The sequence below is a fragment of the Oratosquilla oratoria genome, chromosome 35, assembly GCF_046742065.1.
Source record: "Oratosquilla oratoria isolate Oo_2021 chromosome 35, ASM4674206v1, whole genome shotgun sequence".
Lineage (NCBI taxonomy): Eukaryota > Metazoa > Arthropoda > Malacostraca > Stomatopoda > Squillidae > Oratosquilla > Oratosquilla oratoria.
Genome location: NC_134811.1, coordinates 14,572,289 through 14,590,335, shown reverse-complemented (window position 1 = coordinate 14,590,335; position 18,047 = coordinate 14,572,289). Strand labels below are relative to the sequence as shown.

General features: G+C 38.8%; 1 protein-coding gene across 1 annotated transcript in view; it reads left to right on the top strand.

Moving 5' to 3' along the window:
• The window catches only part of LOC143018552 (MAM and LDL-receptor class A domain-containing protein 2-like), a 388,685-nt gene that overhangs the window by 298,205 nt on the left and 72,433 nt on the right, over positions 1–18,047 (top strand). The window contains exons 133-140 of the mRNA XM_076174014.1: positions 118–246; positions 1,900–1,982; positions 2,466–2,706; positions 2,859–3,081; positions 3,240–3,382; positions 6,498–6,647; positions 9,900–10,052; positions 10,340–17,688. Coding sequence (XP_076030129.1) covers positions 118–246; positions 1,900–1,982; positions 2,466–2,706; positions 2,859–3,081; positions 3,240–3,382; positions 6,498–6,647; positions 9,900–10,052; positions 10,340–17,688 — 8,471 coding nt within the window. The remainder of the gene's footprint in view (positions 1–117; positions 247–1,899; positions 1,983–2,465; positions 2,707–2,858; positions 3,082–3,239; positions 3,383–6,497; positions 6,648–9,899; positions 10,053–10,339; positions 17,689–18,047) is intronic.

The window sequence follows — 18,047 nt, the reverse complement described above, 5'->3', positions numbered from 1 at the left end:
CCCTATCTTCTGTCTTCTCCCTTCTTTCCTCAACAGACCTTTCCCTCTTTCTCAATGCCCCTTTTAATGGTACAATCATTTAATTGATTTATTCCCCTCATCTCTCATATACTATAGGTCACTACCTCTACATGGATGCATCTCTAGGTGGTCTTGGCAGTAAGGCTACTCTTGAGTCTCCACTTCTGCTGGCTGGTGACTACTGCTTCGAGTTTTATTACTACATGTATGGCAAGGATGTCAATGGTGAGGACATGCAAGACCAGGTGTTTTGCTTTGGAATTAAGGGGAATGAAAATGTTACTATAAAAGTTAGGATTACTGATTATGTTAAGTCATCTAAAGCTAATTACATATTCCAAAAGTCAGTAATTAGTTTGGCTGATTTTAGATAAAGACTTAATGAATATTTATTAAGCTCTGGTGGCAGTCAGTTGTTGTTGTTGTTTCCTAGACTGTCTGGCCTAGCAATCCTGTCTCCCTGAAGAACACCATGGCTGGAAAGGGGTTTTCCCACAAATCATTTATGGAGTGTATATTGTATTGTTAGCATGAATGATTGTGTACAGTGCAGTTTTCCATAATGTGTTATATAGTATGGGGTGAAGTGTTGGATCCTGGACATTTTTCTGCAATGCGCTCATCCAGCCTCCTCTGGTAGCTTAGAAGAGCTGGATGGTGGCCACACTACAGTCTGGCCAAGTGGACTCTGTCCTTTTAGGGGAGAGAGAATTCACACACAAATACTCTCTGTTTTTCTTCCACAATCACTAGACACCAAACTCCATATTCATAATCATATCGCTCACTGCTCCATCAACAGACTGAAAGATAATACACTACTGCATAACAGACCCCCTTTTATCCATCCCTCAGAATCCTCTCTTCCCCAGATAGGACAGAGTACACCTGGCTAGGCTGTGGTGGAGCCACCATCCAGCCCTTCAAAATTACCATTGGTGGATGGATGAACGCATCATGGATATCTGTTCAGGATGTAACACTTCACCCCATGCTATTACACATTATAGAAAACTGCATTGTAAACAATTATGCATGCCAACAACACAGCATACACAATGTAAGGGATTTATGGGGAAACCCTATTCCTACCATGGCATTCCTCAGAAGACAGGACTGCTTGGCCAGACATCTTAGGGAGTGGGGGCATTATCATCATCTTCATCATCATCGTCATTGTCATCATCATCATCATCGTCATCATCATCATCATCATCATCATCATTATTTTTATTATTATTATTATTATTATTATTATTATTATTATTATTATTATTTATTATTATTATTATAAGGGAGATAGCCAAGTCAAAGGCATGCATCCACTCCCACCCATTCCACTCATTTATTATTATTATTATAATTATTATTATTATTATTATTATTAATAATAATAATAATGATAATAATAATAATGATAATAATGATAATAATGATAATAATGATAATGATAATAATGATAATAATGATAATAATAATAATTGATAATGATAATAATAATAATAATAATAATAATAATAATAATAATAATAATAATAATAATAATGATAATGATTATTATTATAAGGGAGATAGCCAAGTCAAAGGCATGCATCCACTCCCACCCATTCCACTCCCATCCACCATCCTTGTTTCCCTCTTATCTTGACTCCTCATGGATAAAGGGTTATCTTTGTACTTAAGATATGTTGCATTGGCTATGGCAGTTTGAGCTCTTCATTAATAAGTTACACCATTGTTTTGAATGGATGGCTGCTTTCCTGATCAGTAGATCACTGAATAGTGTCCAAACACAAACTGTTCACATTCCTACACTATAATGTACAAACAGTTATTATTTTTATGAATATTACAGTATCTTGACCACATTTGTTGCAGCTCTGGCTGTGTACACTGGACTTGGCAAGGAATGGAAGACAATCTTCCAGCAGGAGGGTGACCAAGGGCTTGGCTGGAAATTGGTAAGTAGCTTGTGTTTAAACTATGCCAGAATCTATTATGTTGCTTCATAATTATCAGAGTGACATTAGATAAATAGATAAATAGATAAGTAAATAAAAAAGAGTCCTGTCTTGGGTGTTGGCTTATTTCAAATTGGCCCAGGCACTTTCTTGACAATGCCAAGGATGTTTCCTATTATAGAAGTACACTGTGGGGGACCCATTGTGGGTCAGTAGGTCACAAATACTGCTCTCGCATCTTGTGCATCCACCTGTCAGCACCCTTGACTTCAGTGACTTCCCTGTGGACCAGAGTTTTGCAGCTTTTTTTTATGATTGGAGACTAATTTCCACTAAAAGATATTGATCATTTCTATCTTTAATCATCCCTCATAACCACCACCATCCTTAAATCTCTCCTTTGCCACCTCTATAACATCAATATTGTCCCCAGGGATAGAAATGCTGGTTATTATTGGTGAATTACTAAATCTCACTCTACAGGGACAAGCAACTATTGAATCAGTTGAAGACTTCAAGATCAGGGTGGTTGGCACAGTAGGCAAAGGCAGTAAGGGTGACATTGCTATAGATGACACATGGACATCACGTGGAAAGTGCACCAGCTCAGATGGTATCATCTGTGAGGATACTGTTATTCCATTTGAACGTATTTGTGACTTTGTTCCTGATTGTCTCAACAAAGAAGATGAGATGTTCTGTGGAGAGTGTAACATGGAATTAGGTTGGTAACAACATAGAAATTGTTAATGAAGAATGATGGGAACTTTGACATATATTATTTATTCAACAATAAATGTGTAGTTCAGTGGATTGATTCAATAATTAATTTTTCTTTCAATTTTTTTTTTCTTTTTCTTTTTCTTTGATATTCAGGACTGTGTGGTTGGAATGCAGATACCACCAAGGACCACATATGGGCAATTGGACAAAACCTAACGAGTGATTATGAGAATGAACCTGTTTTTGATCACACATTAGGCACTGACAAAGGCCATTACTTGTATGTGGCAACTAATCCAAGTGATATCCCTGGTTCGGCTCTTCTTACAAGTTCACGACATCATAATGCACATATTAGTTGTACCATGAGTTTCTGGTAGGTTGTGTTATTTCTAGCATTTCATGAAGACTGCATACATGTTGAAAGATAAGCAAAATATCCTCTCTAAAAACAGTCTTGACCAATAGAATGTCAAGAAAACAGGTTTATTCTTCCAAGTCTGATGAATTTGTTCCCTATACCCCACATTACAGGTACCGTGAGTCTATGACAATTTTAGAGGGTATTTATACATTAGTCACTGTGAGGGTTGTCCACAGCGGCATGAAGGCAGATGTGTTCTATGTCAACAGTGAAAGTCCGGACCACTGGAAACAAGCAACAGTTTATTTGCAAGGTGGGAATATAAAATAGATGAGTCTTTTGGTTGGTGTGGAACTTAAAGTCTCATTCATTGCAGGTTATCTCAAAAACATTTAAACTCTTCCTCACTTCCTCGCATATATTCCATATTTCTGCCCCATACAGCTGCTGGCACAATCACCCCTTCATACAATTTCCTCTTAGTATCCATTCCCAAATGTCTATTTCTCATTACACTTTTTAATCCCCCCAAGGCATTTACTTGCTATTTTCACTCTACATTGTACCTTCACCTGTACTCCTCCCTTTCCCATCACATGCACTCCACTTCCTCCTGGCTCTTTCCTTTAAGACTTACTTCCAAATCTCTTCCCTTGGACATCCTATCACTTTACCTTCACCCACATCTATCTTCAACTTCCTCCCCTTGCACACCCTCCCAAACTCTGTCACCAACTTCCTCAATCCCTCTTATGACCCTGCCACAAGCACAGCATCACCAGCAAAATAACAACTGGGTCATCTCCCATTTTTCTCCACACCCCCAAACCATCTCTAATCCCCTGCCCATCACCCTTGCGTTCACCTCCTGCACCACCCTATTCATGTACACACCAAACAGCCATGGCAACATGACACATCCCTGGTGAAGTCCCACCTCCATCTCAAATTCATTTTTTCTCTCAATTTCTAATTCCAATGCAGGTTCTACTATTCTCACAAAAACTGCTAACTGGTCTCAACAGCTTTCCTCCATCCCACACATCTGCAAAACCTGCCACAATGCCATCCAGTCTACCTTGTCATAAACCCTTTCCAAATCCACAAAGGCCCAAAAAAAATCCTTACCCTTTCCCAAAGCTTTCTCACACATCTACCCTACCACAAAAATCTGATCCACACAACCCCCACCTTTTCTAAACTCACACTTCCTCACCAACTACTCCCTCCGTTCCTCTCCCAGTCATCTTAATCAAAACCCTTCCATAACCCTTCCCAATTACACTTAAAAAACTGATCCCTCTGAAACTACAACACTCACACTTGTCTCCTTTTCCTTTGTGAAGCAGAACTATACAGGCATTCCTTCAGTCTATTAGACAAACATTAAACAACCTCACCAACCAGTCCACCATCACTGTACCTCCCTTTTTTAGACACTGTATTACACCCATCTGACCCAGGTGCCTTATTACTTTCAAAATTTTCTATCAAACTCTTCCCTCATTTCACATCTGCTCTCCTTTTTACCTCTTTTATCTTATGTTTGGGAGAGTGTGTGAAAGAAGAAAGTTGAAGATAAATGTGGGTAAAAGTAAGATGATGAAATGTACAAGGGGTGAAAGTGGCAGCAGATTGGAAGTGAGCATTAAAGGAGAGAGACTGGAGGAAGTGCATAGTTTTAGATACTTGGGTGCAAATGTGGCAGGGTGGAGAGGAGGTAGAATGTAGATTGAGAAAAGCGAGTAAATGCTTTAGTGGATTAAAAAGTGTAATGAGGAATAGACATTTGGGAATGGATGCTAAGAGGAGACTGTATGAAGGAGTAATTGTGCCAACAGCACTGTATGGGGCAGTAACATGTAACATAAGAGAGGAAGAGAGAAGGAGTTTGAATGTGTTTGAGATGAGGTGTCTGAGAAGTATGATGGGGTTCACTAGGCTGGATAGAGTGAGAAATGAGGAGGTGAGGAGTAAAACAGGGGTGGTAAGGGAGTTGGGAGATAGGGTGGTTGAAAGAGTATTAGGATGGTTTGGACACATGGAAAGAATGAGTGAAGAAAGACTAGTAAAAGAGGTATGGAAGGCAGATGTGGAGGGAGTGAACATGAGGGGGTGACCTAGGATGAGATGGATGGATGGGGTGAAAGGGGCTTTGGGGAAGAGGGGAATGTCTATTGAGGAAGGATGGAAGAGGACAGAAGGCAGGGGTGAATGGAGAATGGTTGTATGTGGATGATTGTTGTGATGCTTGAGGTGGAATGGGTGGGGGAAATGGGGGGGTGAGGTAGTATGTGTGAGAAAAATTTGACGCAGCCTGAAGGGATTTCTCCCTGTCTTCTCCTTTTCTGCAGGAGGGGATGGAGAGGGGGTGGGGGGTCGCCAATTTAATGAAGTGGCCTTGCAGTGGATGTGCTGTGTCTTGCGACACTGCTTCTGACCCAGGGGAGTGGACAAGATGCAGGGATGACCCATCATCCAGGAGGTGCCAAGATAAGAGGGAGGGTAGAGGGTGGAGGGGAGTAGAGTGTATTAAGGATGGAATGGGTGGGAATGGTTTTTATGCCTTTGTTTTTTTGGCTACCTCCCTTGTAAGGGGGAAAAGCCTTTGGTATATATATGTTTGTATCTTATGTTTTACTTTTCTTTTTTCTTTATATCTCTCATATGTTTCTTCCTATTCTGCAACCAATCTGTGAATGCTTGATTCCTCTCTTCTTCAACCTTCTTTGCTTCATCATCCCACCACTCACTACCCTTCCATCTATTTCCTCCCATCCTCCTTTTTCCACACACTATCTTTGCACACCTTGTAACTCCCTCCTTGAAACATCCCCATTCCTCCTTCACTCCTAGTTCTATTCAATCCTTCACTCCCTCCCACCCCTCTCTCAGCTTCCTCTTGTACTCCTCCTTTTCTTCTCATTTAAGCAAATTACTCTAATCACCTCCCTACCTTCTGTCCTGTTCCTCTTTCTTCATTTATCCTCCACTCTCAACTTAACTTCCACCAAAAATTTATCTGATATTCCCCCACTCTCTCCCCTAAGAACATACATATACCAAAGTTTTTTTTTTCCTTACAAGGGGGGTAGCCAAAAACAAAGGCATAAAATCTACTTCCACCCATTCCATCCCCAACATACTCCACTCCCATCCACCCCCTTCCCTCCCTCTTATCTTGGCTCTCCCTGGATGACATGTACATCCAAAACTCTTCCTACTCTTCTCCTGATTACCAGTAGTCCATGAAAGCCCCATTTACCACACATCCACCACCCTCTCCCATGTGTACTTATACTTGACTTGCTTCCTAAACATTGTGACACATTGACACAGTAGTGGTAATATTTAAAGGTATTACATGTAAAAAAGATACCTGAATAATTGGTTTACAATCATTTAAGACACTATTCTTCTGTCTACAGACCACATTGGTGAGTTTACAATTGAAATTGAGGGCACAACGACAGGAGGACTAAGTGACCTGACTTTGGATGATATCACATTTGAAGGCTGTGCCCTCCCAAGCTCTTCTCTAGAATGCCTTGACACAGAAGTCAAATGCTCCAGAACAGGTCAGCTAAATAATATCTTTCACTCTGTAGCATACTGTAAAGAATTTGTTGCAACAAATGTGAGATGTTTGGTATGTGGCTAACAAGGTAAATAGGTAAATACACACACACACATATATATATATATATATATATATATGTGTGTGTATTTACCTAGTTGTATTTACCTAGTTGTATTTTACGGGAAGGGGAGCTATGCTCGTGGGGTCCCGTCTTTGTATCTCATTTTATCTAAACTATTTTTTAATTCATGTATTGTTTTTGCACACACTACTTTCTCATCTAAATTGTTCCAACTGTCTACTACTCAGTGAAGAAAGCTATTCTTTTTCAGATCTCTTCTATAGCTGTCTTTCTTGATTTTCTTTCCATGTCCTCTTGTATTTCTATCATCCCATGTTATTAGATCCTCTCTATCAATAATTTCTATGCCTTTCATGATTCTGTAAATAGCTATCAAATCTCCTCTCTCTCTTCTTTTCTCTAGTGTCTGTAGCTCAAGTTTTGCTAGTCTCTCTTCATATGATAGTTTTGAGAGTGTTGGTGCCAATTTTGTAATTGCTCTTTGTATTCTTTCAAGTTTTTTTATACACTTTTTTGTACTTGGTGACCACATTGTTGCTGCATATTCCAATCTTGGTCTTATTAGAGTGATTGGTATTTTCTTCACCATTTCTTCATCCAGGTATGTAAATGCCACCTTGATTGTTCTTATTAGATTATGAGTTTCACCAAAAATCTTATCTATTTGTTTCTCAGGTGACCTATTCATAACAATGACTCCCAGGTCCTTCTCATTTTCAACTTTTTTTATACTTTCTTCTCCCAATTTATATGATCCTGTTATTCTGTTTTTGCTTTTTCCAAATTCCATTATACTACACTTTTTAGTATTGAACTCCATCTCCCACTTCCTACTCCATTCCCAGACTTTATTTAGATCACTCTGTAGTGATTCACAATCTTCTTCTGTGTTCACTTTTTTTAATAGTTTTGCATCATCTGCAAAGAAGCTCATATAACTTTCAATTTCTTCATCCATATCATTAATATATATAGCAAACATGATTGGGGCCAAAACTGTTCCTTGTGGAACACCACTTATTACTTCATCCCAGTTTGAGTGTTTGTCTCTTATCACTACTCTCATTTTTCTTTCTTGCAAAAAGTCTTCCATCCATTTAAGCAGTTTGCCCTGTATTCCTCCTTTGGTTTCTAATTTCATAAGCAACTTCTTGTGTGGTACTTTGTCAAAAGCCTTTTTTAGGTCTATAAATGCACAATCAGCCCATCCATCTCTTTCTTGTATTATATCTATTAGCCCTGAATAGAAACATATTAAATTGGTGATGCATGATCGTCCTTGTCTGAATCCAAATTGCTGTGTATATATATATATATATATATATATGTATGTATAAATACGTACATATATATATGTCACGATCTGGAGTGTTGTTTTTGATTTGCTGTATCAAACCTAGTCACAATTCGATCAGTTCTATCAGTCCAATTGCCAGTGTGCTTTATGCCTTTAGCTGGGAGATTTTCTTTCTTACACCAGATATGGAATAAAAGTGAAATGCAAAATATAACTACTTTACTTACATAATGTAAAATACATACGGAATGAACCTACAAGATATGAGGGGTTTGAACAAGGGCATGAATGTGGTGACATAGCACACAACCCTCTTTTTATGTGTGGGACACATATACAAGTACCAATGGCAGGTGCCATTTTGCTATATCTATAGGGCTAGTCTACATTCCTATTTACCTGACTTCACACAATCCATCCACTTCTTTATTTTTGAGTGAAGAAGGTTTACAATTTATCATTTGCTATCTATATGAATCTTGCTAAGAACTAAGTGGAATTTGTGATGACACTACGTCCCTATGCCATAGTTGTATTAACCCTTGACCTTTCACTGGAAATTGATCCATTTGTGTAATCCTCCTGTGTACTCTGCAGCAGTTTTCCTGTAACTAATCATTTATCATAAGTTACCTAATTTTATAGTCCTATTTCTCATTATCCAGCTTAAGATAGCCTTTTAGTGATCAAATCCAACATAATTTTATGTATTGGCACCATAAGATAGTATTGGAAAAGGATCTGTTTTCCTCATCCAAACAAACAAACTATTTCTTACTTTAGTTAGACTAATTCAAAATGAGAAAGCTCAATCTTACCTTCTTCTTGATATTTAGATGTAATTTATTGAAAAGGCGAAGACTTTTCGAGAGACTGGTTTTAACTCAGCCGAGTATGTACTTACTCTCTTTCGCCTTATTGAGTTTATCCAACTGTTATTTTAAATGTGATGTAATCCTCTTTTGTTTTTAAAGAGAGGTTTCTCTTTACAGTTGGGAGTAAATGTTCCTCCGAAATTGATTTTCAGTAATCTTATATTATTTACTTTTAGTTGACACAAATTCTCAGCATCTTAACTCCACAGTATCAGAGATTTAAATGAAGCTGGCAGCTAGCAGTAAGCAATATCTATATATAACTCGATCATTGTTGACTTTTTCACCGACCAGAATTTTCGGTATTTATTTCAAATATTTAGATTTTTCAATAGACTACAAATTATCAGTAGCAATTGATCATTAAAATGATTAATTATTCAGATTTTATCCAATAATTTAAATATACATAATTTATTACTTTAATGAAATTAAACCTCCAGAGTTCAATAAATGAGTTCAATATGATGTCACCTTTTACGTAATTTCTAATAATAGCTAGTAAGGGCAGTTACAATGTTATATAACTCTTGCAGGGATACGTGGACTAACTTTACCTAACACAACTTACATAAGCTACTGCATTACACTTGCATATCTTTGTGTCATATTGTGACACATCATGAATCATCATGACATATATATATATATACATATATATATATATATATATATATACATATATATACATACATATACATACAAATATATACATATACATACATATATATACATATATATATACGCGGAATAGGAAACACAGGAGTCTTAGTCTGTGTTTCCTATTCCGCTTACATCAACCTGTCAGAATGTCTCAACATATATATATACATATATCTATATATATATATATATATATATATATATATATATATATATATATATATATATATATATATATATATATATATATATATTATATGATTATTTTATTTTATTTTCATTTGTTTATTTATTTTATCATTTTATTTATTTATTTTTTTTTTTGTGATGCAGGACTATGTATCCCAAGTGATACTCTCTGTGATGGCACCAATGACTGTGGGGACTTGAGTGATGAGGAGATATGTGATGATTTTGATCCCATTTGCACCTTTGAGGATGATCAGCCATGCTATTGGGTTGAGGAAGAGGAGCAAGATGATATTGGTGGGTCATGTAAAAATTTTACTGACAAAAACTTATGGCATTAAGTGTGGACATGCATTTATGTACCCGTGACTTGATGTTTGAGAGCAATCTAATGTTGCTGAATAAGTGGGGAGGGTGGGGAGAGTTAAATTGATTAAATTTTGTTTACTATTGGGAATGAGAAATAAAATTATTGAGTGAGATGCCAGTTCTTGTTTTAATCTTGAAAGATACATACAATTAATTTGGTATGTGTCACTGGCATGATTTGTGTATATATTGTAATCTTTTTTCTTGATTGGCAGAGTGGAGAAGAGAATCAGGACAGACTCCTGTAGGGACCAACACCTTTATGACAGGGCCTCCCACTGACCACACTACTCGTCTCCCCAGAGGACACTACCTTTATGTCACAGCACTGACCACAAGAAATAAAGAACCTAACACAACTGATAACCACATAGAAATCAGCCGTCTCAAGAAAACTCGGGCATGGTTACTAAGCCCAGTTATCAAGCCTACTGAAGCACTAGAATGCAAATTACGCTTCCACTACTACATGTATGGCAAGAACATTGACTCGCTTAATATATACCTTCGTTTCCAGAAATATGGCAACATGAATCTAGCCTTCAGTCGATTTGGGAATCAAGGACAGTACTGGGAGCGCATTATAATCCCTGCTGCTACCAAAGATCCTTTTCAGTTTGTTATTGAAGGGATAACTACACATGATGAGTATGTGGACATTGCCATTGATGACTTATCCTTCACCAAGGCCTGTGTTATTGACCTAAATGCAACCCTTCCTGATGGCACCACTCCAGCACCACCTGTGGACCCCTGCAAACCTGAAGAATTCTATTGTGGTGTTAACAGTGAGTGTATCTCCTCCAGAAAAGTTTGTGATTTCTACTCACATTGTAGTAATGGAAAGGATGAAGAAAACTGTGGTCCTTGCAACTTCGAGGATGGGCTTTGCCACTGGAAGGAGGAAAGTGAAGGATCATTCCACTGGAGACGTCTTGTAGCCAATGCACACACACCCTTCAGCCACCCTCTTACAGATCATGACCAACAATCAGGTGATGGTCATTACATTTATTTGGAAGGCTATGAGGGTATACATGGCAAGACAGCTGTACTTAAAAGCCCAAAACTTCAGCACACCACAGGCAGTTATTGTGAGATGCATTTCTGGCTCTATGTCAGACACCCAATGAATGTCTACTTTGCTATGTACAAGACCACCGAAGTAATGGAAACTGGTTTATTGTACAATATGACGTACAATAGTCAAATTGGAGGGGAATGGCAGGAAGTTTTGGTCTCTCTAGGTTCTATCCCAAGAGGTTCTTTCTTCTCACTTGAAGCAACACCTGTCTTTGATGAAGAGGAAGAATGGGGAGAATCTAATTCTACTTTGGCTGTGGATGATATTGACTTCTTTAACTGTCCTGATTTATGGTATGGATTGGACTGTAACTTTGACAACCCTGAAAATCATGACGGTTTCTGCTTGTGGAAGCAAGAGTCGTCTAATCCTTTAACCTGGTGGAATTCATACACTATTCCTCTGGTTCATCCAGTAGGCCATGGACACTTCATCTATGTTAATTTTGACAATGATAATGGATGCCCTGGCAGCAAAGCAAATTTAATGAGCTCAGTTCAATCTAAACCTGATTATATCAATATATTCACACTTTGGTATTACATGTATGGAGAAAGTGTTGGCAAACTGGAGATATTTGTAACCGAATTGACAACATCAGTTGAAAGTACAATCTTTGAAGAGCAAGGTTCCAAGGAAGATCGATGGTTCTACTTTGAGAAAAGACTGGATCCTAATGATGACTTTAAGATTAATATAACAGTTACATATTTAAAGAGAGGTGCAGGAATCATAGCTATTGATGATATCAAAATGACCTCACATGTAGAAAATTCATTTTGTGACTTTGAAAAAGACTTTTGTACCTGGGAGCAGAATAAAGATGATACGCTGGATTGGGCTCGTGGCTATGGCAAGCAGAACTCAATATTCCCACAAGTGGACCATTCAACAAATACCAACTCAGGATATTTTGCTTACCTCAATCCAAAAAGTAATAGTGGAGGTATTTATGGAGCCCTTCACTCTAAATCATATAAAACAGTTGGAATGCAATGCCTCCGGTTCTGGGTCCACATGTTAGGGGATGATTCAGGCACTATTTCAGTATCAGTAGTTGATGAGAGCCTGGTGTCTGGTTTGACTGAGTTATGGTCAATGTCTGAGAATACATACAGGGAATGGAGCCGAACACTGGTCACAATACCTGATTTGCCACGGTATCACATAAGAATTGGGGCTACAACAGGCAGCAATAACAATACAGTGATAGCAATTGATGATATTGAGCTCATACCTGACCAGTGCCCTGACCCTTACACCTGCACATTTGAATTTGACAGATGTGGATGGAAGGATGCCACAGTAAATGACACCTTTGACTGGATATATGCAGAAGCATCAGAAAATCTTGGGCCTCTTGTAGACCACACTCTTCAATATGAGAAGGGACATTACTTAATTGCAAAACTACAGAACAGGAAAAAAGGTGATTCAGCTAAATTATATTCTGGTGATGTGCCACAAAACAAGTCATGCATGACCATGTGGTATTCTATGCAAAACATTTCCAAAGCAACCTTGAGAATCTGGCTTATCCAGGACAGCAGCGAGTTGCTGAAAGAAATTTATAACTCTACACTTGTTACCCTCTGGGAGGAACTTGTATTGCAGCTCGAAATATCATATGAGAGTTACCAGATCCACATTGAACTGGATGTAGAGAAAGACATCACTTCATCAGATTACAACTCCGTTGCCATCGATGATATAGTTTTTTCAACTGACTGTAATTCCCCTACACTTTCACCTATTGTTACTACACCAACACCAACCCATCTGCCCACAATTTATGACTGTGATTTTGAGGATAAAATTCAAACACTGTGCACATGGACACAAGGGAAGAATGATTTAAAGGACTGGGTGTATTGGCATGGACCTACCAACTCATTGGAGACAGGACCCAATACAGATCACACAACACTTTCTACCGAAGGACACTATTTATATGTTGGAACTGATAATGTTCTTGCAGATGTGAGACGTGTAAATTTGGTGAGCCAACCAGTTGATATTGATAAAGATGGAGTGTGCCTTTCCTTCTGGTATCATATGCATGGTTCAGATGTTGGAACACTAGCTGTCAAAGTTCAAAGAGATGGTATTATGGGTGATAATCTCTGGCAGCGAAGTCATGACCAGGGAAGCTTCTGGACTCATGGCCATGTTCATGTCATTGAAACTGGGCAATATATGTTGGTTATCCAAGCCATACCACTTGCAGAGGGCAGGGGAGATATTGCTATTGATGATATCACAGTTGATTTTGGTTATTGCCATGTTATAAATGAATGTGATTTTGAGGAAGGATTTTGTGGATATGAACAGTCAGAAGAAGATGATGTTGACTGGGCCCTTGCTGAAGCAATAGTTGATGCAGAGTTTGGTCGCCAGATCTCCAGGGATCATTCTTTGCAAGCCCCAGGTGGTCATTACTTACGTACTAATGGAGGTGGACGTGCTCTTTTGTTTACCAATGAATTACATCCCAAATACAAGTGCATTGAATTTTGGGTCTTTACTGACCACCCACCTACCCAAGTCTCAGACACAAAAGTACTAAATATATATAAGCGAGTGTTGGGTGAAGAGGACCTGGAACTTGTATATACCATCAGTGGTAGACAGGGCAAGAAAGACTGGTTCCTATACCGTGTACCTATAGACAGTAGTTTCACATATGCTGTTGGATTTGAAGGCATTGCTGATACAACAAATCCCATAGGAATAGATGATATCAAACCACGTACTTCATGTGAACCAATGGACATGTGCAGTTTTGAAGAAGATCTTTGCATGTGGTATAATGATGTTGATGATGATTTTGATTGGGTGAAAGATACTGTTGAAAATATACAAAATGAATTTGCACCCTCAGTAGATGTTACTCTTGCATCTCGATATGGAGGTTTTGTGTATGCTGATATGTATAGTAGAGTAAATCAAGGCAAAGTATTCACAGCCAGCCTTTACTCTCAGCTTCTTGATCCTAGAGTAGGATGTCTAGCCTTCTGGTACCATCTCCATGGCCAAGCTCAACATAATCTTACACTTTATGCATACAATGTGAACACAATGGATGACAAAATCATTTGGGCTGTTGCTGGAAATACCTTTGGTGACTGGACATATGTTCAGGTTCCAGTAGATACATCTATTCAGGATAAAAATTATTATCACAGGTTAAAATTCACAGCCACCTCTGATAAGGGTAAAGAGGGAGTGATTGCCTTGGATGATATCCTTCTCAAGGACGGGGAGTGTGATAACTCCACTGTACCTACATGTGTCACCACCTGTGGAGGTAGCATATGTGTGACTGAAGATATGGTTTGTAACTTTGTCTTGGATTGTCCAATGGGTCAAGATGAAAATTTCTGTGGATATAACTGCACTTTTGAAGGTGAAGAAGGATGTCGGTGGAAAAATGCAATGACTAGTGTTGACCTGAATTGGGAGTTAATGCATGGATTGCAAAACAACAGTAATGGACCTCCCATTGACCACAGTACACTTTCTCCTGAAGGTGGATACATGGCTGTGGCCCCTCTACATTTTTCTGAAAGGGAGGAAATTTATGCAACACTCTCTAGTCCTGTGCTTCGAAACTCTGCTGGAACTTGTCGCATAACCTTTTGGTATATTCTCTTTGGTTTTCCAAATGATGCTGGCTCAGATGATACTGGATCTCTTACTCTGGTAGCCCAAGTAGATGATTGGTCTGTTCCTATCTTCAGTGAAACTGGAAGCAAGAATGAGGAGTGGGTCTTTGGCCTTGCCTATGTAGGAAGGATACGCAAAGAATTCTTACTGGCATTCCAAGGCATTCGAAATTTGGATGTACAAGGTTACATTGCAGTTGATGATATTTCTTTTGATCAATGCTTTTTACCATCTGAGCAAGAGGAGTGTGCCAGCAATTTTAGATGTAAGAATGGAGCATGCATCTCACCCTTTGCTCAGTGTGACTTTGAAGATGACTGTGGAGATTTCTCTGATGAAGAGCCCAAGTATGGAGACTGTTTGCACTTCTATGGTAGATGTAACTTTGAAGATGGCTCCATCTGTGACTGGATGGAGGAGGGAGGTACTGTCTGGGTACTTGACAATCCAGGCATCACAGGCACTTTTCCACCCCGGGACCATACACTCAATACACCTGCTGGGTCTTTCATCCATATCGATAGCAAAACAAATCAACCTAATGCAACAGTTGCTCGCCTTGCCAGCCCCATCATGAAATGGAACACACATATGGAACAGCCTTGTCAATTGCGCTTTTTCTACTTTTCATATGGCAGTGCAGTGGATTATATTGGCGTTTACACTCGAGACAGTCTCAATGGACCTTTGGAAGAACAATGGAAAATATCTGGACCTGTTGGGGCTTACTGGGAACGAGCAGAAATCTACATTGCTCCTCATGACATTTTAAATAAGCCAGTACAGTTCATCATTGAAGCTGCAACCAAGAATTATGAAAACCAGCGGTCTGTGGTTGCCATAGATGATGTTTCATTTACAGCAGCATGTGTCCATTCAAATGTGGGCCTTCCCAATATAACTCTGCCAACAAGTACAACAACAGATTCCCCATGTGGAGCTTTTGTATGTCAAGATGGTAAATGTATACCACAGGAGAATGTGTGTGACTTCAAGTCTGACTGCTATGACCATGGAGATGAGTTAATATGTGCTGATTGTAATTTTGATGACAGTGAATGTGGTTGGAAGGATGTTAGTATTGGAAAATACTTCTGGGGTTGGGAAGAAGTTAAGAGCAAGAATGGCAAAGTCATGAAAGTTGAGGAGAACATCGGAGGTCTCTCAGATACAGCCACTTTAAGAAGTGTAAGTCTTGGAGCTACAGCAGCTTCTTGCTTTATGAAATTTATGTATTCCAAAGATGGTGACAGTAGTCTAATTGACCTATATCTGCAATTAGTTAACTCTTGGGGTCATGCACATACTATATGGCAAGCCAAAAATTCAAATGGAATATGGGTTGAAGAAAGAATAATCTTAGGTGAACAGGAAGCAGGATGGAGCTTACATTTCATTGCCAACCTATTTGAATATGTAGGAGATATCATGATTGATGATGTTCATTTCTTTAACTGTTCTGTACCAGTCCCAAATGTATGTAAAGTTGATGAGTACTCCTGCCGCAATGGAGCCTGTGTAACAAAGGACAAGTTGTGTGACTTCAGTGATGACTGTGGAGATTATTCAGATGAATTACCAACCATATGTGGCCCCTATCCTGACAGGTGCAACTTTGAAACAGACCTGTGCAGGTGGGAGCAAGAAAAAACAGATGATCTTGAATGGATAAGAAAGTCTGGCAATGAAGGTGTAGAAGGTGTTGGTCCTGATTTTGATCATACATATAACAATAACAGTGGAATGTTCTTGTATCTAGAAAGCTTAAAAGATCAGCAGGGAATGAAGGCAAGTTTATCTGGACCAGGATATATGCCAACATCAGATGATGGTTGTCATTTCCGAATGTGGTACATAGTTCAGGCAAATTCATCAACAACACTCACTGTAACAGCTATTGAGATATCATCAAGAAGTAATAAGAAAATCAGTGAGCTATTCCAGACACATGGTAATGTAGAATATGGCTGGGTGCGAGCTAATATTAAAGTTGATTTTACTCGATACTTCAAGATCCGTATTGAAGGACAAGTGGGTCTAGAAGGCATTGGTGATATAGCAGTTGATGACTTGTCTTTTACAGATAACTGCACACCAATACATTCACCCATAACTACAACAATGAAACCAACCAACTGCAATGAAGATGAGTTTGAGTGTGTCAATAAGGAATGTATCCCTGCTACAAAAAAATGTGATTTTCAACCTGACTGCAGTGATGAGAGTGATGAACTTCAATGTCCAGAGGAGTGTTCCTTTGAAAGTGAGGTTGATCCAAGTTGTGGATGGAAGGAAGTAAATGTAGATTACTTAGACTGGGATGTTGTGAAAGCTAACAGTAGTGAATATGGAACATTTGAAAATGGTCCTAATACTGATCAGTCATTTGGAGATGCTCGAGGTCATTTCCTATTCCTACACAAGAAAGATCCTAATGTGGTGAACCAAAAGGCTGAAGCTAGAACGCCCATGTTTCAGAATTCAGCCCCAACCTGTAGTTATGAATACTGGTTCTATATCAAGGGTACCATTGGATCTAAGATTGTTCTAAGGTTATACTTCTCAGATAATTACATTGGGAACCTCACTTTCTTTACTGAATACTTGACAGCAGAAAATGAAGGAATTTGGAGTTATGGTGTTGTGCAACTTGGTCGACAACGCATGCCATTCCAGCTTGACCTTTACAAAGAACCTTCAGATATTTATTCTGGAAGCTTTGCCATCGATGAAGCCTATTTTCGCACATGTGCCTTCCCTTACCCTGTGGATGGAAACTGTAGAGCGGGAGAAATCAAATGTACCATTACAAATGTAAGTATTTTAGGATAGAATTTAGTTTGAGAACAAATTTAGTACATTAGTTCATAGACAACAACAATCATGTATGCATATTTTTCTTACCAATTAGAAGCAGTGACAGATCCTGTATGTGGTGGTCCTGCATGATGGATAGCAAACCTGCCCATTTTTCAAATCTGTCAACTCTCACCATCAGGAGGTGCAGCCCTAAAGGGCTGTCACTTGACTGGGCCCTAGATCTTTCTCTGTCAACTTCAGCTGTATTTCTTACACTTTTTCACACATGGAGAGCTGACAACCAACAACTGCTCTCCTCTCCCTATTACTCTGGGCTGGTGACATAGAAACCGTCCCACACTGATACAACACAG